Source organism: Protomyctophum parallelum (genome assembly GCF_964188405.1).
Source record: "Protomyctophum parallelum genome assembly, chromosome: 11".
Lineage (NCBI taxonomy): Eukaryota > Metazoa > Chordata > Actinopteri > Myctophiformes > Myctophidae > Protomyctophum > Protomyctophum parallelum.
Window position 1 is genome coordinate 18,337,726 of NC_139707.1, and position 22,587 is coordinate 18,360,312.

The 22,587-nt window shown below is 39.9% G+C and overlaps 1 protein-coding gene across 3 annotated transcripts; it reads left to right on the plus strand.

The window, feature by feature from the left end:
- Positions 1-1,179: 1,179 nt before the first annotated feature.
- Positions 1,180-18,362, plus strand: stk24a (serine/threonine kinase 24a; the record flags this gene model as incomplete). Of its 3 annotated transcripts, none has more annotated exons than XM_083777247.1 (12): positions 1,180-1,452; positions 1,597-1,678; positions 6,760-6,990; positions 9,358-9,414; positions 9,580-9,688; positions 10,370-10,527; positions 11,083-11,268; positions 11,391-11,533; positions 11,649-11,772; positions 13,183-13,251; positions 15,080-15,216; positions 15,336-18,362. In XM_083777247.1, the coding sequence occupies exons 2-12, from the start codon at positions 1,637-1,639 to the stop codon at positions 15,367-15,369; spliced, it is 1,290 nt and encodes a 429-aa protein (XP_083633373.1). In that variant the 5' UTR covers positions 1,180-1,452; positions 1,597-1,636. The 3 variants fall into 3 exon arrangements, with proteins under 3 accessions (XP_083633373.1, XP_083633372.1, XP_083633374.1); XM_083777246.1 differs by having other exon boundaries at positions 1,180-1,445; XM_083777248.1 differs by lacking the exon at positions 15,336-18,362 and having other exon boundaries at positions 1,180-1,678; positions 15,080-15,220.
- Between the last annotated feature and the right edge of the window lie 4,225 nt (positions 18,363-22,587).

A 22,587-nucleotide genomic window follows, 5' to 3' on the forward strand; every position in this document is an offset into this window, starting at 1 on the left:
TATTGTGTACGTATGTGTATTTTGGTATGGATATGTAACTATAGAGAAAGAATACATGTGTACCCGTTGTATTATGTCCATATTTTGATGTGAAATTCATATCAAAAGAATATTACCTTTTTGGGTGTTGCATATACTCTTTAGGGTAGTAAGAGTTCTGCCAACTATATTTTCACTACATTGGAATTGAATTGTGTGTGTGTGTTGCAAGTTATGTTATGTATTAAAGCACTCTAAAACATAAAACATTTCTGTGTTCCTCATTCACAATTGATCTTTGTACTGTAATTTTGCTGTGATTTCCTTATGTATCTATGATGTAGTAGGCTAGCTATAGTAGGGTATGGCAGTTTTTTACAACATTGTAGGCTATATAGTATGACTTATTTGACGGAAGTATATGTTTGTTTATTTTGTACCACTATAAGGGAAAATTTGCAAAATGTGTGGCAAATCTACAAAAAAATGCTTACCACTAGCTTTCTTCACAAATGTCTTCATCAAGGTGTCACATATAAATTTGTTCCAACCCAACTCACTTGGGAATCCTCCTTGTGACAGTTGCTGAAAGTTGGGGTACGTACCATTAACAACCAATAGGCCTATAAGGCAAAATATTTCAAATGTCATTATACTTTAAGTAGCATGTGATGTGACGTGTCAAACTAGGGGGCTTTCATGATTCTGAATCCATTGCAAGCATTAGTTTTGCACAGAAAACACACTAAAAATGTCGATAGCCGTCATCACAAATGTGATGAGGTCAGCACATTTGCTATGGCAAAATGTAACCCAATTGGGTTAAATTTGGCCACTTTTGTGCAAAACTAATGCTTGGAATGGATTCAGCATCATGAAAACCTCCTGTCACATATACTTAAAGCATATGAGATTTGGGGAATTTTGCCTTATATTGGTTATTAATCTGGTACCCCAACTTTCAGCAGCTGTCAAAGTTTCCCAAGGAAGTTGGGTTGGAACAAATGTATGAGATAGTAGACATCATTAAACATTTGTGAAGAAAGCTAGTACTGGTATTAAAAGCGAATCGAAAAGATGACAACTGTTAAAAGATTATTCTTAAGTGACACTTTTCGTTGGCGATCGGATGACGACACGTGCGCTGTTGTTTTTTCCTCCGTCCTGATTGGTCGTCAGGAAAATGAGAGTGACAGCGATCAAGATGGCGTTGTGTTCCAGAGAAAAGTGATGAGGGTAGTAGAACAACAACAAAACGACACAACTGTACAGCGCCGCACGTTTTGTTTTCTGATGCGAATATTTCTCCGTCAAGTTATTTAGACACTGAAAGAGCGACGGTGAAACGCAGAGCGCTTCTGCGATAGTTATTTTAGCTAACGTTTGCTAGCTGCTAGCTAACGTTAGCTTAACTGTGAGTCTATCTGCGGAAGAAGAGTGAGGAGGAGACACATTAGCTGTTCGAGGTACAGGGTAACTGGCTTAGCAATTGTTTTGAAATCGTCCAAGACCGTTTTTTTTAGTATTGGCTAAGCTAAGCTTCCTGTTTGCACCAAAGTACTAAACTACCTTAGCCAGCCTGCGATCAACTAACTACAGCCATTTGCCTGTGATTAGGAAAGCTGAAGTGAGGCGTCATCTTTGCTGATTTGACACCATGGCTCACTCCCCTGTTCAGAGTGGACTGACTGGGATACAGGTAAGTTAACATCTGTGCACTGTGTGCAGCCTATCCTCCGGCTAATTTTATCCATCCCGTGTTTTGTCAACAACACCAAAAGCTCATATAGACCTGTTTATAATAATCTCTTGATTAATAGACACGTACGTCGTCACAGATATAGCTCATTTCTTCGCCAGTCGTCAGAAAAGCACATACATCCCTGTGTTTATGTTTTTGCTTTCTTTCAGTCAGTAAAGACAGGATGTTGCCACAGACACACTTGTTTGCACAACAGTTAGACAAACGACATTCATTGCTCTAAATCTTCATAACGCAACAAGTCATGTCTTTACTTATGTATCAGTTAAGTACAAATATAGTATCTGTATATCAATTGAATTGGTTAATTGGCCACTTTAAACCCTAGCCATAGTTGACTGACTGGATTCACAAGGGCTCTATTCTAGGCTGTTTTTGCCCTAACTAAATATCTTAGCCGAAAATAGCCGATTTGAGGCACGTTGTGAGCTAGTAGATAGCCCCAGAGTATAGGGATGCTAATTAAAGTGGTTAAATGCCACTCTCTCTGGACTAGACTATAATCACAATTTTTCAAAATCAATTCTAACATGAAGTTTAGGATAGTTCATCATCACTATAATAATAACGAGCTGCAGTGTTACTTGGAATACTAATTAGCTTCAGTGCTGAACCAGACATTTTGAGCCCACAGCCAAGACATAATATGGTCTAAGAACAAGTAGGTCATTTGGTCTTTCCACATTCACACATGCATGTATGACTGACAAGCTGTTAGGGTGGCATTATAGTTTTGAGCTGAATTTGTTGATTCGGTGCACTATGCTTGAGTTTGACTGCACAGTAAGTGTCAGTCAGTCTCTCTTGAATGCTAGACTTTTAAATTGTGGACAGTGCATCCACTGCCAGATAATGGTTTTGGTGTGGATTTCAGAGTCTGAAGGCTCACGTAAAACTACAACAGGACGTCTCTGAGCTGGGGTGATAAGCGACTCAGTCCCTGCTCACCCAAAGGCAGCACATCTGTGTTTTTACTAACCCCGCAGTGGTTGGATTATCACCTAAAAAGTAGGGGTGGGAAAAAACGGATTCATTTATATATCACAATTATTTATATAAATCAAATCGGCAGCCTGGATATCGAGTCAGGAAGTAAGTGAAAATCGTCCCACCCCTACTAAAAACTGGAGTATGGTCCCATGGAGCGGAGTAGACTATGAGAAGTAGGGGGAGCTGGTGATGAGCCTCAATGTCCAGGGTGTGTATGACAGTAGAACTTGACGATGTATTGATCTGATCGATATATTGGCCATTATTTTACTTTTTTGACGACATCGGTATCAATTCACAATTTAGGCATTTAGCTTAATCCAGAGCGATTTACATTAAGCAAGAATAAAAAGCATGGTAATACATCACATGCATAAAAAGTAGTTATCATGAAACTGTGGAATATCTATATAATGAAACTATACATATATACTATACTATGCTATACATATGTACTATGAAGTGCTATGACTACATACAATGCAATTCTAGTGCTGTCTACAATGCAATTCTAGTGCTGTCTACATAACATGCTATAAGTCTGTATCAAATGCTATCTAAGTCTACAAATCGGCAATTAATGCAGCCGATATGTCCCAATTATCCATTTAAAGGAGTAGTTCAGTTTCCGAAAGTCTTTGTGTCTCCTACCGGAAAATACAGCCGGTAATCAAATTATTGGCTTAGGGATGCGTCAAAAACAAAAAAAGGAATTCCATGCTTCATGGCGTGTGTAATTTATAGAAAATAAGTCGTTTTTTGGGTGAACGAGTCCTTTAAACAGTTTTAAAAGCAGGTGTTGAACTTCAAACTACAAAACATAAAGACAAAATAAAAGATTGTACACTGTAGCTACCTCTTGCATACAGTAAATATAATTTTTTATTTTTGTCTCCACCAGCCGAAGGCATGGGGAGAGTATGTTTTGCACTCCGTCCGTCCGTGTGTCCGTGTGTGTGTCCGTGAACAGCTAATCTCAGCCACCGTTAACCCGGTCGATGCCAAATTTTGCACACACACTCCCTGGATGCCAACCATGAACCTCTGCCCCAAACTTTCCAGAACGGCCTGTTATAGCGCCACCAGGAGGCCGCTTTGTGCAAAACAAGTTTTTCGATGCCATATTTTGCACACACACTCCCTGGATGCCAACCATGAACCTCTGCCCCAAACTTTCCACAACGGCCTGTTATAGCGCCACCAGGAGGCCGCTTTGTGCAAAACAAGTTTTTGCACAGTACACCTACAGATTTTGTCCAAACATCACGCAAATTGGTACACAGTCTCTCTAGAGCCATTCAACGAAACGGGTCTTTCAGATTTATCAGACTCCATCCTGATTGGTTAAGATTGGCTTCCAAAGTTCACAGGAGTGCTCAGTTTCAAACAAAATGCTGCAAATCATGAACACATCGCGTGATTTCCGTGAAATTGTGCACCCACATTCCCACTAGGCCGAGGACGAAATGCCACATGAACAATTTCAACTCAGCCTCAAGGTGGCGCTATAACTGGCCGAAAAGTGTTTTTACCTCTAACTGCACGGATCTGTGGATAACCTGGTGGAGACCTGTGCCCGGAAGGGCACTTTTTCTAGTTTATATTTATTTTTGGGACCACCTGAGTGGTCTGAGTGACGTTTCGCGCACACTGCTCGAAGCATCTGAAAAAGAGCAGAAACGTCGCTCAGCCCACTTAGGTGGTCCCAAAAATGAATATGCACAACTGTAGCTCCCTACAGTCTACAAACTCGCAACTCGTGTTGCTACGGTTATTTTTTGTTTAACTTACCAGTTAATTCTTCTTTTTTTGTATTGATTAGTAAATCTTTGAAATTCTTCACAAAATATCAGTCAAATCATCACTTCATCAGTAATTTGTGATTACTGATGAAGCCTCTAGAGTCTAGACCATAGAGGTGTAGACCACACAGTTAATGATGGGTAGATTGAAGAGGATCAAACGCATGCTTTTAGAGGAGGTTCACCGAGCTTTAGGCCAGTTGTCGCTGTAAACTTGCTGACTGGGACAACGGTAAGTGGGTTCCCAACATGTGTATCCGTGGTCGCTGTGGCGGTGTTGTTGTTCTCCATTGTTTTTAGAGAGCTCCGACTCAACATGATCATTTTCACCTGGATGAATAACCACATTGGTGTTATGACAGCCATTTGGTTCTGCTGTTTCTGTTCTGCTTTATTCTGCACCGCTCTCCCTCTCCCCGTCTTTGTTCTAAAGTCCCCTTACTATCAAAATTCAGCAGCCCCTCTCTGCCTCTTTTTCTTTTTAGGAGCCGCCTGTGCCTTCCCATATAACTCTACCAGCCATGCATTAGCAGCCTTACAGGCAATAATTATCTGGGGAGATATGAATGTAGTGGGCCTGGCCAGCCCACAGTACAAAGTCTAAGCACAGAGTTATATCTGGTGAATTCAGAAATAGTTCAAATTAGCAATGGATTATTTTGTCTTGTTTTATTTTTATTATTATTATTATTATTATTTCATAATAAATTGATAATGAACAAAGAAACAGCATTTTGTTTTATGTTCATATCTAGAATATAGGTCCGCCTTTGGCTCAGAAGTAGCACTGTAGCAGTGTTATTACTAGTCCTACTGCAACAAAAATGACTGCTTTGTTTGTCAACAAGGCAAGAAATGAAAGTTTTAGGATTAGCAGCCCTGAGCTTGGCTGTCTGTGATTATTATGGGTAATGGATTTAAATTCCACACACACTGCTTGAATTTCTCAGGAGCATGGATGATGTTATTGACTCTGACGTTTGGGCACCACATCAAAGCCATGACGGCCTACTAGTATATCACATTCCTCATTAGCCCATACCATTCCTGATGGTCAGAGACTGTAAAGACTAGCCTGAGCCAGGATTAAAAAAAATAGTATACAATCAATTTGTAAGCTTTGTTTAAGACAGGCATATTATCATTTACCATTGTCTATAGTACAGGTTTTTGAATTGCATAAGGTGGTATACCTTGGTCATGCAAAAAGGTATGCCCTTGGGGGACATAACAGGCAACCAATTTCTGTGACTGACTGACTGACTGACTGATTGATTGAAAACGTTATTAACAGTTTGTAGAATTTACGATAGAATCGTAATCTGTGATTTCGATTCAGAGATCGTCTACCGTTGTCAATGGGGGGAACCATAATGCTGACGGACCATCGACTTCGGTTTTGTTGTGCAACACAGACGCTCATAGACGGTACTATAGTATAGAGCTCTCCTCTGATATCGAATAAAGCATTAAAAGACAGATCTCCGTCTTGGGCAGTTCACCTCCACCAGACTGCCTCTGCTTTGTTGAAACACGCATGTGTGCAAATATGCCATTATCTCATGTCCTTGTCTTGCTCCTGTGGCTAGCTCGACACAGAAAAATATGCATCTCCCTTAGAAGCTAGCAAAGTGCAGGCATTTAATATTTACTGGGTGAGTTTACATCAAATGGCCCATCAAATAACTAGACAGAAAGTTACCACACTTTTCTAGTGAAAATCATGGAGACGGGAGTCTGAAATGCTCTCATTGGGTCCGATTTTTGTTTCCAATTGTGCCATTTCCTACCCTGTTATTTAGGCTAAATAACTTTAGCGCCACACTCTTTTATTTAGAATTTATATAAATTCACCTCTAAGAGAAGTCAAATGGAGCAAGTCTTTTGTTACTTCATAGTTTACATTGGCAGGATAAACACATTCAATTCAAATCATAATGTTTGATTTATTTTTTAAAGAATGACCCAACATCCTGTTGACCAGTCCTGCCACAAGAACAGAACAGAGATTAGATCACAAATAAGAAGCATGTTGGCCTGCTGTATCCAGAGTCTGGACTTTTGGTTGAATCATTGTCCCAAATGTTTCTCCATATGAACCAACATAGTATTAGGCCATTTTAGGACCATAACCCACTTCAGCAGGTGGATCAATGCTGCACTGTGTTGTACAATGAAATGGTAATAGTTATTTCTTTCTCTCTTTCTTTCTCTCCCTCCCTACAGAATTTCAAAGCTGACCCAGAGGAGTTTTTCACCAAACTGGAGAGGATAGGAAAAGGCTCTTTTGGAGAGGTATTTAAAGGCATTGACAATCGGACTCAGAAAGTTGTTGCAATTAAAATCATTGATCTGGAGGAAGCGGAAGATGAAATAGAGGACATTCAGCAGGAAATCACTGTGCTTAGCCAATGCGACAGCCCCTTTGTAACAAAGTACTATGGATCCTACCTCAAGGTAAGCGTCAACGTAAACTTGAGTATCATGCTGTACAAGAGTTGTACCTATTTTATGTCAAAGCGGAAATATCATTTTTGTCATGCATGCATGTGTATGACTGTACGTATACCTAGATTGGTCAATACATTATTCACTGGCAACTGCCCCAAGTCTCGCCATGAGTATTATTGAGGAGTATATCTGGCATTCGGAAATTACCTCATATGGCACCTCACCCCACGCAACGGCATGTGTCTATGGACATTTAATGTTTACATTTTTGCTGAAAAAAGGAGCACATTAAGCATACATTAAAGACAAGTGAAGCCAAGTCTATGGACTTTCTAATGTTTAAAGCTCTAAACAAACAAAGTACGATGTTTGTTTAAAGAAGTGAGGTGCCCGTCACTTCACACGAGTGTGATTATAACTTGTAAAGTGTGTAAAACTGTGCAAATGATGGTTATGAGTTGACCAACTCCATCAAGCATATATCTTGTAAATAGATGTGTAGAAGAATACAAGCTTAATAATTTTAACGCCATTGCTGTAGATCTACGGCAAATGGTATTTTATAGTGTTTATAATCGATCGAGTCGTGATGCTACTTGCATTAGTACTGGGTTGCTAGGTGAAGATGTAAGCAGCAATGGAGCGTGCCATCTTGAACTGCGCGCATCCAATGTATCCGTTTCTTTGGATCGCCTTCATCTCCTGTTCCTTGTCCAAATTACATCTGGGGATGGCATTTCTGGTCCATAGCCAACGCAGTAATGGTCGCGGTGATCCTTTGCTGTGTCCGAGTGAGAGACCGGATCTTGTCCGTCACAACACACACTCCTAAGTAACATAAGAAACATCCGGTCGCGGGTTTTGGCTCCAAAATAAGAGTGAAATCCTGGCGGTATACGGTGAATTAATTAATGAATCCCCAAACTGCCTTTACAGAGTGATTACTACTTTACTTAGCAGCGGTATGGAAAGAGTTAGAGGTTTTGTCAGCTGAAGTTCTGAATTGTGAATGCAGGCGAGCAGCAAGGTCCGAGTGTATAATACGTGCAGCATTTGTATATTTTATGCGTTCACACGCACACACACACACACACACACACACACTGGAGCACGTGGCATGTGCTACACCAGGGGTTCTCAACCTGGGTGCCGGCAAATTATTTTAGGGGGTCCCCAGATTATTATTGTTTTTCTTTTGCAACTGAATGGCTGAAAAATGGAAATTAAGAGTTTACATAGTACACATAGTACTTTCCTTAATGATTATATCTGGTTTCAGCATTCATTTATGATGTATTTTCTCTATCATTAAGGTCATTGTAGCGGTCGATTTGTATTGTGGGTGAGGAGAGGGCTGGGGGTCATGAAACATGGCCAAAGCATTTCCGGGGGTCCCTAGCCAAAAACGTTGAGAATCCCTGTGCTACAGTATGCTAGGCTTCTGAGCACTGCCCTCAGAGACGTGTGTTATAGCTTCCGACAAGTGACCTTTGGAGCATCACTCAAAGGCACTTAGTGACAGGGTTCATTGATTCCACCATTGACTCAGTCTGTAGATTAAATATATTAAATACAATTAAATATTGTTGACACTGTCACAGTGTCACAGTGTGACATTACCATTACCAAGTCTGACAGCTGTAGCTGTACCATGTTGTTCCCTCTGTCTGTGCTGCGGACGTAATTCAGAATAGAAGGAAGCCTGTGGCAATGTGGCCTTCTTAACTCGGGCCGCACCCTGCCCTGATCAACCATCTAAATTCTAAAAGGATGAACATGACCTAATCTATCCCTGTTGATGTTCACTCTCCAATGCATTATTAACCAGAGCATTCTTTGTAGTGTAGTTGGATGGCACTGAGAGCAGAGCTGTTCTTTTTTCACTCAAGTTTCTGCTTGTTTCCATTCCTAAGACCCAAAGAGGAAAAAGGGGATTTTACCCAAATGAGACTGAAACAATTTACTTTATTTTAGTTATTGGAATGGACATTTAACTCCACACAAAGACCTTTGTTTACAGTTAGCATGTGAATTCCAATAATAGACTTTTTTTTTTTTACCAATTCCCCTCCATTTGAAGTCATAATAATAATCATCTTTCTGTAGCTAGACTTCTAACGTCATCGTTATCTCTCTGCCATATGATGCAATATGCCACAGATCATTGCACTAATTCAAAGCATACTGTGATACATTTTCTTTTCAAAAGTTCATTACTAATGTGATGTATTATTGAGTTCCACTAAGTACGATGAACGATATATTTATGATGTATTTTTGGCTTGCCACATAAATACAATACTGTAACATTTGACTGCATGGTGCTCTATGTGTCTTCTGTCTGTTCTGATATTAAAATACCTTCTTTTTTAGGATACCAAATTATGGATTATAATGGAATATTTGGGTGGAGGATCAGCTCTAGATTTGGTATGTTTACAAAGAAATAATCCAAATGCACTGATCTTGTTCAAAATAATTAGATTTTCATATAATATATTTTTCATATAATTTGTATTTTTGTAATGTGGCTTGACATAACACTGAGTGTTGACTTACTTACTAACATAACCATGAACATATCCCATGTTCTAGTTGGAACCAGGTGCCCTGGATGAAACTCAGATTGCCACGATTCTTAGAGAGATACTAAAGGGTCTTGAGTATCTCCATTCGGAAAAGAAAATCCACAGAGACATCAAAGGTATTATGACATGTTATATTCGTATTATTCTATTGTATTCTGCTTTATCAGCAGACCAAGCAGGCACTATTTTCTTTCCCCTGTTACTCTACATCTCGCTATTAATTCTGTGGAAGTAACAGTAACATTGGCATCAGTCTTTTTATTTAATTTCTATCCCCCGATTTTGCAACCCATTTTTTCACCCAGTGTCAATTATCTACACTTCCTCTGCTAACTTGCGGAGGGCAGCGGACTTACCTCATTCTTCCTTCTATGCATGAGGACTCAGGAGTCCAATCTGCTTCTTTTCCCTGGCCGGATGTAGCACGTCACCGCGGAAGGAACACATTATTCTGACTAGTTCCTTTCCCTTCCATCAGGCGGCCAGGGGGAGGTAGTTTAGAGACCAGGATTACTGCATGTTTTTTGTGAGGGTACCTACCCTAGGGGACACGGGGAGAACATGCCCCCATTGATTGATTGGCATCAGTCTTAACCATCTGTACACTTAAGCTTTGCCAAGATGTCTTCTCTGCCTGACAAATCCATTTCTCAGAATATACCACGTTGTACCCTCCATACTTCACATTCAGCATTCTTATGTTGTGAGTAATGTTGTAATGGCCAAATATGATACTGAGCAGAGTGCTGATCTTTATTTCAGTAAAATATTATGTGTGCGATTTGTCTCCTTTTCAGCGGCCAATGTGTTGCTGTCTGAACAAGGGGATGTGAAGCTGGCAGACTTTGGAGTTGCAGGCCAGCTGACAGACACGCAGATAAAGCGGAATACGTTTGTAGGCACCCCTTTCTGGATGGCACCTGAAGTAATAAAGCAGTCTGCCTATGACTCAAAGGTCAGAATTACCTCACACTCGCTCTCATTATGGCACTCAAGGTCAGGAATGGAACGTGCAATGCATGTTATGTTCTACTGTGTAAAGATATGGGGAAGGAGGGCCGGTAACATTGTAAACCTCACGCTTGGAAGTTGTCAATCATTGTGCTGCTGGAAGTTGTCAATAACCGTTCTCATCATTAGTTTTAAAAACTGGCATGTTTGTGAAACAATTAAGCATTTGTCTTTTTTGTAACATAGTATATTTTAAGAAAGAGACAAGTTGACCCTTTGGGTGACATCATTTTATGTTTATGTAATAACCTTTTGAGCTAGAAATGTGTTTGAAAAATGTCCTATATAAATAAAGTGGATTGGATTGGAGAAATGTTTATATATTAGGAACTATGCAGCTTATCTGCAGAACCACTGACATGTTCTGAAAGATTCCAACACTACTCTGGCCTGCCAGCCTAAATACAAGTATATTTTATGTTTTCTCTTGATATCACATGGTTCAAGCAATTTATTTAAAAATATTGAATTAAAGTTTCTATTGTCCGAATCATTACAGGCAGATATCTGGTCATTAGGTATCACTGCAATAGAACTGGCTAAAGGAGAACCACCCCACTCTGAGCTACATCCTATGAAGGTCTTATTCCTCATCCCAAAGAACAACCCACCCACACTGGAAGGAAACTACAGCAAACCTCTCAAAGAGTTTATAGAAGCATGCTTAAATAAGGAGCCCAGCTTTGTAAGTTCAAGAGTCGCATGCTCTTAATCTCAATTGCAGTCCTTTAAATATACGGCCTCTTGCGTTGGGAAAGGCTGCTGTCTTGTTGCCATTGAATGTCTGTTTTGTTTTGTATCTCTCAGAGGCCAACTGCCAAAGAGCTGTTGAAACATAAGCTGATTGTAAGGCACGCCAAAAAGACATCCTACCTATCAGAACTGGTTGACAAATATAAGAGGTGGAAAGCAGAACAGTCTCGGGAAGAATCCAGCTCAGATGAAGATTCGTAAGTTGGTCCAGTCCTTCATATACATATGATGATCAAGGGGAGACATGACAATGTTTCATATTGCCAAAGGGAAATCTTTACCAGCGAGGTTGCTATCAATCTGTTAATGCAGGGAACATGATGGCCAAGCGTCTGGTGGCAATGACTCCAGTAATGATGACTGGATCTTCAACACCATCAGGGAGAAAGACCCCAAAAAGGTTCCGAATGGGACAGCACAGCTGGAGAGAAACAAGGTACACAACCACACACTGATGTAGAGGAAAAATAAGGAATTCTGCATATGAAGAAGTACACCTCATAAAGTACTAGCCCAAATAAAATACACTTCATAATACAAGTAAGACGCGCAAACGCGGGAAGCGAACGCAGCTCGTAAATGGCAATAACAACAATTAGAATAAATTACATATTTTTTTAAGGTTTTCTTTTTAAAGTTCTCTTTTTTGTGTTTTTTTAAGATTTTATTTTTAAGTTAAGTTTTTTTAAGTTAAGTGTTTTTAAAGTTTTTTTTTTTAAGTTAAGTTTTTTCTTTTTCATTTTAAGTTAAGTTTTTTTTTTAAGTTAAGTTTTTTTAAGTTAAGTTGTGTGTGTGTGAGTGCGTGCGTGCGTGTGTGTGTTTTGTGTGATACAGCTGCGCCCTCTGGTGGCGGGCGGGTGGTGTAATAGCGGGACAGACACACAGACAGACACACACACAGACATGATCTGCAGGGTCTCATAGTTAGTGCTCAGTGCGTTCGCAACTAATGTAGTTTAACCACATGAACCCTAGCATCCCATTCATAGATTGCTGCTGTTTGACCAAGTCTATTGATAATGAAGGGGGAAAAAAGAAAAATCCCTATTCTTTACATTCTGTCATAATATTCTGTCTGAAGTGAGTGGGGTTGTACTGTACTGTACTGTACTGTACTATACTGTACAAGCCCTCTTCCCTGGCCTGTCTGTGTGTTAGGCTGCACAACAGTGCAACTTGGTGGTGAACAAACGCTATAACGCTATTTTCGTGCTCAGACACAGTGTGAAGTGAGGGGCGCTCTTATCGTCGTACATCATCATGCCGTAATATGTCGATTTGCTCAGACACATGATGTAAATTCTCTTTTCATTGTCAATGGCATTTATGACGTACATTTTGTTCAGGCACTTATGACGTAAATTCTCTTTTCATTGTCAATAGTAAATGTGAGAAAACAAAAATGGTCATCCGATCTCCATAGAGTCCCATAATCGCGACCTTCAGTGGAGTATATCTCCGAACAAATCCAGTCTAATTTGGTGAGATGAGATAAAGTATGCTCTTAGGATGGCACTAAAAGGCTGGCGCATTGCTCCGGTTATCATATTATCGTCTCGCATGCTAGTTGGGGACCCGATTGAGCGACGGACATGATGCGCTCTTACTTCTGGTTAAAAAATGGCCGACGGACCCACGAATTGACATAATTTTGTCAAACATGCCAGCAGGAAATGTTAAGTGGTTAATGCCTGTTAACTAAACTCGGCACACAAAGTTCAGAAACTTATTTCTAACTTATTTCTCCAGTGAAATAATACCAATTGGTATTAGAGAAATAATGGACCAAAGTCAAGTTTCTGAACTTTGTGTGCTGAGTTTCTAAAAACAAATCTGTTTTCTTCAGGTGCAAGACAGTCCAAAGAGGTCTTCGTCTCAAACCTTGACAACAATCTTTTCGCCTCTATTTTCTGAAGTGAGTACATTTTTTGTCATGTTTGCCAAGTTACTAAAATTATCAAGCTGCTCTAAATCATTGTTTCTAAATATTTAAACAAGAAATTACTCGAGTCATAATATATCAGCTGGCAGCCACTGCACACCCCCCCTTTATGGACGTTTTGTCGTCTCATCCGCAGATCTATGTTTTAGTCTTTTAACCCCCTCTTTGTATACGTGTCGCTATGACATAAGTCTTTAAACTCTTTGTATACAATATGTTGCCCTCGAAAAGTTGGTTTGTGAGGGAATCAGTATTTATCATCCATATAAAGTGGCCGAATGCTGTGGTGGGGAGAGGAGAGCATGACACCTCTCGCTGTCTGTCGCTGTCTGCCGTGGGGCTTACTGTCCCTTTGGCCGTATAAGGTTAGTCTCCCATTGGCTTAGAGGCCATGGCAGCCAATCATGAAAATCTCACCACTACATCGCTACTACTACTCTGGGAGAACATTGATCATTAGGGCTGTCAAAAAAAATCGATTCGAGTTAGAATCGCGATTCTAATGCAGTCCGATTCAGAATCGATTCTCATTTTCCAATTATTATTATTATTATTATTATTTTTTTTCTTGCACAAATGTACCTGTACCTGACAGGTACATTTGTGCAAAAAAAAAAACAAAAAAAAAACATGTGCATTATGGCCTGGGTTTCTGCATAGTGCATTTACTACCAGCTAAGCTAAGCCTGCCAATTGTATTTATTTTACACCTGTTTTAATACTAATGTATTGAGTGAGAAGAGATTTTGTAACTTTTGTATTGGTTCAAATTTGTGCAAGCTAAATAAATGAGACATGTTCTTACTCTTGGATTTAACCTTTGTGTGTTTAAATCATTCAGTTGATAAAACCTTTACAATTATACAAGCTTTTTACTAAATGTACTCTGCTTTCATGCCAGAAGACTGGAGTAGATCATGCTAAAATTCTATTTAATTGTTTTTAATAAAAATAAAAAACTGCTTTAGAATCGGAAAAAAATCTTTTTTTAATCGAGAACCGGAAAAATCGAAAAGATCGTTTTTGAATCGAATCGTCACCCCAAGAATCGGAATCGAATCGAATCGTGGGACACCTAAAGATTCGCAGCCCTATGATCATCTCTGCAAGCTGATAAAAAGTAGCCAATCACAAGACTGTATGGAAAATGATGAAGCAGCACTCTTTAGGCAGCTCCTAGCCTAGCCTGGCCTAGCCAGCATGCTTTCTGGTCTAGATGGGCGGGCTTGGGGTGTTTTCCTGCAGGCAGACACTACCGTTGGCTGCCTCTGGGGTGGACGTCGGTTAGTGAGGCAGAGTTTTAGCCAATAACAGCACAAGGGTGTGACCGATTTCAAATAAAAGAGCGTCAACGTTATTTCCTTGAGTGGTACTTCCACCAAAATCCCACTACTTGGAAACATCACACTCACTTGTACAAACACTGGAAGTTGTCTATATTCGCTTAAGCTATGTTACAGGAAAACTAGCCCAAAGTCGCTTATAATAAGCATAACTGGCAGCGCTCCAGGCTAATTTGCATGGGGTAAAATAATGTTTTGTACCGACGGACTGACATGCGGAAACAACAGTCGAACATGAGGTAGATTGTCGTCCTAATGACTGTCAGACCAATAGTATGTCTAAACTAAAGCCTGTACCTGTGGAGTCACCTTTTCACTCTGACATGGTCTGCCTTTCATTCTAATGGTCATTGTCACACTCTCCTGTTGAACCCCCCCCCCCACACACACACACACACAGTTATTTGCAGTAGGGAAATCACATAAATGATGTCTCCTCAATGTCTCTCTCCTTGCAGTTGAAAGAGAAGAGTGAGGCCAGCAATGGCAAACCAGAAGTGTCAGAGGAGCTGAGAAAGGCTATTTTGCTGGCAGAGGAAGCATGTCCAGGGATCTGCGATGCCCTGGTGGCTGAAATGGTGCAGAGACTTCAGAGGTAATGGGGATTCCAATAATTGCTTGCCACAACCTTATGATAACAAATTCTTTCACTGCACTCCAGACATTCTGATTTAACACTTGGCCTTCACAGAACTATTCCTTTCCATTTATCAGGTTTTCTCTGCCCAGGGCTGCCTCTTCTCAGTGAGAGAAGCCTTGGCTGCTATTACCCCCCACCCCACCCCCCCACCTCCCAACACACCCTGATGGCAGCAGTCAGGTCATTGCCTCTGACATCCACAGCCGAGATGAAGTCTCCCAGGACAGTCTCCATAACTCATTCGCCTGAAGCAAATCCTGGCCTAATTATCTCTGTTTCTACGCAAACACATGGCGGATGTCCAGGACAGTCAGTGGCTAGTCGCACTGCCACCTGCTGTAAGATGTCTCGCCTCAATACTTCCTTCACCAGTGTTTTATTTAAGAATGGAGATTTAAATATTTTGCTGCAAAGACAACTTTGATGTGGCTTATTCTCAAAGGTTTACTCTAGGCAACCTTTTAGAGAAGGTATTTTACTTGTGTGTGTGTGTGTGTGTGTGTGTGTGTGTGTGTGTGTGTGTGTGTGTGTGCACGGTACCTGCGCGCTTGTGTGCATGTGTGTGCGCACGGATGTGTGGAGCTGTGCGCATTGTCCTGTGAAATGTACAGTGGAGATTTGAGTAGATTGACGCATTCTATTGAAAACTCAGGTATCCTGCTTCAAGCTGATTGGGTCCTCTGGGAGATGGAAAGAGCTCTATTGGGTGGCTGTATAGACTTGTAAATAGGTTCATTTTTACAGATATTGAAAAATAATGGAGTGTATGTAGAGGAATCACTGTGTACAAATGGCCAAATGAGAACTGTAGATACTGGTAAAAACGTAAATATTTTGAGTGACTTAAATGGCCACAGTTGAGATTGCCTTGCCTTTATTAGCTGTTCTTTTGTATATCAGTCTTTGATTTCTCCTGTTGTAAAACTTTAAGGACCATTAATCCATTGAATGAAAACTGGTATCTTGTTTCAGTGTTGATTTATTTTTGTGTTACTTAAATGCTCTTTGATTCCCCCCCCACACACGCACACACACACACACACACACACACACACACACACACACACACACACACACACACACACACACACACACACACACACAATGATATGGCTGTCATTGCATTGTACAGTAGAGGATAATAGAATGTAAAAAGGCTGGATCACTCAAACCCTCTCCAGTTCTAAACACTGGACTATGTTTCCAGCCCCAGTTCCATGAGATCTCCAGTTGTGATGGTTTGTTGGACTTTCCCCTCATCCCTTTTGCTGAGTGTATTCGAGTGGTGAGATAAGGTGGGGTTTTGCTTTTGTCCATTCACTCGGTGCCGTCGACTAGCTTTGCCCATCCTCAAAAGACTCAAGTCTTCCTGGGAGCTGCAGTGGTACATCTTTTTCCTCAGCGTACCAACAGCTTTAATTGCACTTCAAATTAAATATAAATGCCTTTTACTAGAATCAAAGTAGCCATAAGACAGTAGCATGAGACTTATGGTATAGGTATGCATCATGCTATTTGAAAGAAATATCCACCTGAAGACGCACAATTTGGACTATAGAGTTGATGATCGTGCAGTGTTAGAGATTAGCTTAGCAATTGCTTTTCATTTGGATTTTTGTGATAACATTGGGTTGAAAAGGGTCCTTCATACTTCATGGTACGACGGCATCGACAAATAGCTGACCAACAAGTGCACAATGCGTCTCATCCGCAACATGTTGTGAGCTTGTATGTCTGCAATTTTTTAAGTGTGACACCATCGTGTTATGGAGCATAAATTAGGCATTATACAACAAATGCACACAGTACTAGGCTTCTCATAGAAGACGACGATGTTGCTTAAAGATGTAAACCATAATATAAATCCAGTAGCTGTTAAGAGACCAACTGCACTTCTCTGCTACTATTGATTCTGTAGTTTAAATGGAATGTGCATGAGAAATAACTCCTATGAATTTATGTACATGCATAGTATGCGTTGTAGCATACTAGTACAGGACTTGAGGAATGTTGAGTCCTGGTCACTTGAGTTAATTCAGCCTTAGAATCTTTGCAATGTATGGCGTGAATAGTTGCAGCAGCTTTCAAATGTATTTGTATTTCACCTGCTCCCCCCGGCTAGGGTTTAGGGTTAACGCTAAACACAAAATGCATAAGCAGCAATACTTAAAAAAAGATCTTGGCAATATAAACCTAATATTTGCCAAAATAGCATGGATGATTATTGAACAAATAAGCATAACCCTTGGAAAGACAAGTACATTTTATTCACTTTACCTGCATAGTTTTACTTTACTGATGGGGGGGGGGGGGACACCTACTTTGCCAAGTGTATTGGGTTATTTAAGTTTAGCTATAACTACCAATTTTCATGTAAAGCCTCATCACTTGTGTCCAACTACATGTAAATTCCCTGTCTAGGTAATTATGGTATATTATTATACAGTTGAAGTGTATAGGGAGAAGGTTGAAGTGTCTGAGAAGGGTTGGAATACATTGTTGAATGAGCAAAGTCAATGAAAAAGTCCTAGATTCTTGTAATGCTTTTACCAATGATTGCTGTTTTTCAGATTTTCTGTTCTGTTTGCCAACAAATTACTTGACCCTTATCTATCCATTGATACTTCATAAATGTGCCATGTACCCCCCCCCCCCCCCTCTGCCCTCTGGTAGATAATTTGCACCTTTTTAAATTGTTTATTTTGAGTCGTTACCTATGTTGCACTTTGTAAATTTCTTCCAGATTTAAGAAAAAGAAATTACTTTATTGGCCACAAATTCCACAATATTATATTGTAATTTACATAATTACCACAGTTTTCTTGTGTGTGAATGGCAATAAAAGCAGTGTGATCGCCAGGACCCGTTTCTTAGCACAGGTAGGCATATATTCTGAGATAAGAATATTTTTATAACATAAAAGAGCAGTATTATAGAAAGAATGAATGTTGGTTATTTGCAGTTTATTAATAATCATGATTAGGTATCGTTTAAAATGTACATTTCATTTTGTGTGAACATTGCTGTTGGTTTATAGTCCAGTATCAACCCTTGCTCATTCATCGCTAAGATATTGGACATCTTGTAAGTTTTAAATGATTGAATAAAATAAAAATCTAATACATATTTGGATATTTTTGCATTGTTTGGCCATGCTATAAAATAATCATATTGACAATGGAAATGTTATAACTCTATACACTATACCTAGAAAACGTGCTCCACAGACCATAGGTCTACCTTGTCAAGAATGTTTGTTGTGGGTGTGTGCATGATTTGGTATGAACAACTGAATTTATGTGATTGGTTAGCCGATTTGCTCGTCTACATATGACATAAATTTTCCTTAAATTGTCAATGGCATTTAATGTTTGTGTTGCCACAAATTTACGTCATATTTGAGACACATATGACCTAATTTCTCCTTTCATTGTCAATATGAGACGTGTGGGGACAAAAGCTGTATGCGATTGGTTAGCCGATATGCTCGTCTACATATGACGTAAAATTTCCCTTCATTGTCAATGGCATTTATTGTTTGTGTTGCCACAGATTTATGTCATATTTGACAGACATATGACCTCATTTCTCCTTTCAATGGCAAATATGAGACTTGTGGGGGAAAAAAGCTGTACAACCCTCAAAAATCACACCCGTGTGAAGTGAGGGGCGCTCATCGTACATCATCAATAATAGTGGTCCCTTATTGGCCAAATGTTCCCACCGACATCTAATGAGAGTGTGGGGACAAAAGCTGTATCAAAAATCAGATGGATCCATCTTGATCACATGCCTATAAAGATAATGGGAAATGCAGTGGTGGAAAGTACTTTTACTTAAGTAGGCTAATGTAGGCTACAGCCTACTGTCTAGCTGTCCCTCTATAAAAAAAGATTCCTGAACAAAGTTCTAATTGTGTTTTTAATGGAGAAATTAATGATAACTGAATTAATGATTTGTAAGATATGCATATTTGGAAAAACTAAATGCCCGATCATTTTCTCTATCACAACATGCATTTCACAGTTTTGACCTGGGCATAAGGGATGGGTCACAATTAAGAGAAGAGTCCTTTATCCAGTCATCCTTTATTGAAGAGATCAAAACACTTTTGTTGAAAAGTACTTTTCAGCGATGGTTTTCAGGAAATACAATAGGCCTAATAGACACGTAAAAAAACTAAACATTATTTTACTATCTCCAAACTCTACCCTCAGGGAGAAAAATCTGACATTACTCATAAAGGTCGAGTGAAGACAGGGCTTATGGAGATAAACCTGACAGTCTGTCTCCGTCTCGTCTCTCTGGAGGAAGGAAGGAAGTAGTAGAAGTATAGTTTGACACATCACATGCTACATAAAGCATGATGACATCTATAGGTTTTGGTATGGTCACATATTATGCCAATTATGAAAATTGCCTAACATATGCAAGTTAGCATCCGGCAGTTTCTACATGCTGGGGACCCATACTAAACATTTCTAACATAAAATCTTGGTGTACGGTCCGGGTTCACATGGGCTCTATGGGCTGGCTACTATAACTACTTGGTTTGATTCCACTCAGTGATAGAAAAATCAATGTAGCTACGGTAGAAAGAAACACTGTGGTTCGAAGTCACCAAGTAGGCTACAGACAAAGAAATGTCACGTTTTAAGCTATTTTAATATAAATGTTTATTTACATTTGACTTCTTTACTAAAGACATTTAGTTATAATTATTAATTCCATCACTTAATTGTATCAAATAAATCCACTAAAGACTAGGCCTAGTTGGTCCATCTGTTAAATCCATTAAAGATTCGGCGTGAGCGGACGCGTTACGCTGTCCAAGAGAGAGACGGCCTATCAACGTCGTGTGCACGGCGTGTCGGCGTAGTTCATTTTCAGTTCACTTTCAACTGTCTGAAAACACAAAAATAGTCAAAAACTGTCCGACGGCGTGAGCGGACGTTGATACGCCGTTGATACGCCGTCCAGAGAGAGGTCGGCATTAACGTCGTATGGATGGCGTGTCGGCGTAGTTCATTTTCAACTGGACAACGTTGGCGCTGTTCACTTTCAACTCTTTTTGCTATGATTGATTGTTGATTGATTTTTGATTGATTATTTTATTTTCGTGTTCTGCACACAAAGTGCCCAACCCCCATGGGTTTATAAGACACATTTACATTTCATTATATTCATAATCATAAGACATTGAATTAGAGTGAGCTGAGACTGCTGAGTGAGTGTTTGGCATGCGTCTGACTTGGACGTTGTGTGGCTAATTGTGCAGAGAGAAAAGTGATATTAACTTATTTGTGCAATGTTGAATTTATACTTTACTAGAAATATATATATTTCAAAGTTCTCCAGAATTTAACTAGGAGATCTGGGACTTGATCATGGAACCTCTGTGTTGAGAGCCTGATCATCAGACCAGTACACCATCTATCATAGTTGTTGTAGTGTTCTTTTGTATTTTAGCCTTCAGTTAGGTAAAGTTGAAAAGTATTAGAGGACTGGGATTTGAGCATGAAATATCTGTGATGAGAGTCCGATCATTAGAGGACTAGGCCTACTACACCATATCATTCATTCAGTGCTGTTGAAGTTAAAAGGGAAGTTGAAATACTCCAGCATTGAAGCTAGCTATAGGAGGAAGTCCTGACCTGGGATTTGAACAGGTAATATCTGTGCTGAGAGTCTGACCATGTTTCAGCGTATAGTTTAGCTAAACGGCCCTAAACAGTTCTCCAATGCATTCTCTATGGTAGTGAAAATTCACTACGGGCGCAGTACCCTTTCCGGCCGCAACGGCAATGGTCCATTATTTCTCCACTTTAATAATACCAATTGGTATTGTGTTGTACATCATTTTAATCGTTGATTAGTCACCTTTACAACGAGGTACAGCTTGTCATGACCACGCGTCCGTGGAATGAGCAACATTGCTAAACGTCTCCACTTTAATAATACCAATTGTGTGTATGTGCACGTGTATATATATATATATATATATATATATATATATTACATATATATAATATTTTTTATATATGTGTGTGTGTGTATATATATATATATATATATATATATATATATATATATATATAAATAAATAATTAGGGCTGTCAAACGATTACATTTCATTTCTTAAAAATGTATTAGTCATGATCAATGATGTCCAAAATATGCCATATTTTTCTGTAGACTATATTGTTGTGGGAATAGAAATATATAGTAGACCATCTTGCCAATCAGACTATACCAGTAAGACGCCCTGAGGGCGATAAGTGAGGTCACGTGCACACATCTGCCTGGGTGATGGCAGACTGCTGGGCGAGCGCTGGTGCTTTGGCATGGGGAGGTCAGATCAACATATGGAATTAATTCTGTACTGGCCATATACTTTATGGAGCGTGTCTTGAGTGTACAGGGTTTGATGAGGTCAGATCAACATAATTATGGAATGTCAGAACAGGTCAGCTCCATATATGGAGATCTAAGGGTTTGAGGTCAGATGTAGAGTTGCTGGCCGGCTCAGCTCCATATATGGAGATCTAGGTGATGATCCAGTCTTTTCCATGTATGGCTATCCAGGGTTAGATGAGGTCAGTGTCGTGATCTTATATCATATATGGAAACGGCCATATATGGTGACGTGACGTGTCACGAGGCGTGATGTCATGAGGCGTGACCATATATGGAGGCATGACACGAGGCGTGACATGACACACTTACTGACTGACTGATGGGAAATGCAGGTTTTCATAGTAAACAGTGGCCTACAGTCGCAACAACACATTCTTAAGAACTTTGTCCCCCAATGCATGGCGCTGTGTCTGTGGTCTATGGTCTGGACAAGTATCACTTGTACGGGGTTATAGCAACTTATTACATTACTTAAATGCCTTGATATCATATGTCATATTCGACCATATAGGTATAGCCTATATTGCATATAATTTTATTATTGTTAGATTTGCATTTCTTCAAATATGCACACTTACCAACTAATAAGCTTTCAATGAAACTATTACCTACAACAAACTACATCAAACTTTTCCAAACCGAGCACGTAATTATGATTAAGCACAGCTGGTACTATACACCCGGCATTTAAGCGCACACCAGCAACTGCGTGTCGTGCATGCGCATGTGCGCTTGTGCACGTGCAAGCGGTGGGAAAAACGCACTTCCGGTCCCTCACGGATCACCGCCTTAGAGTATATATCTTAGAGTATATATGAATAGAGACGGCACCCGGAGGAAACCCTGAGGCGAAATGGACATAGTGGCCGAATTTGGTATTGCAGCTCGAGCCAGCGCTGGTCCGTTGAC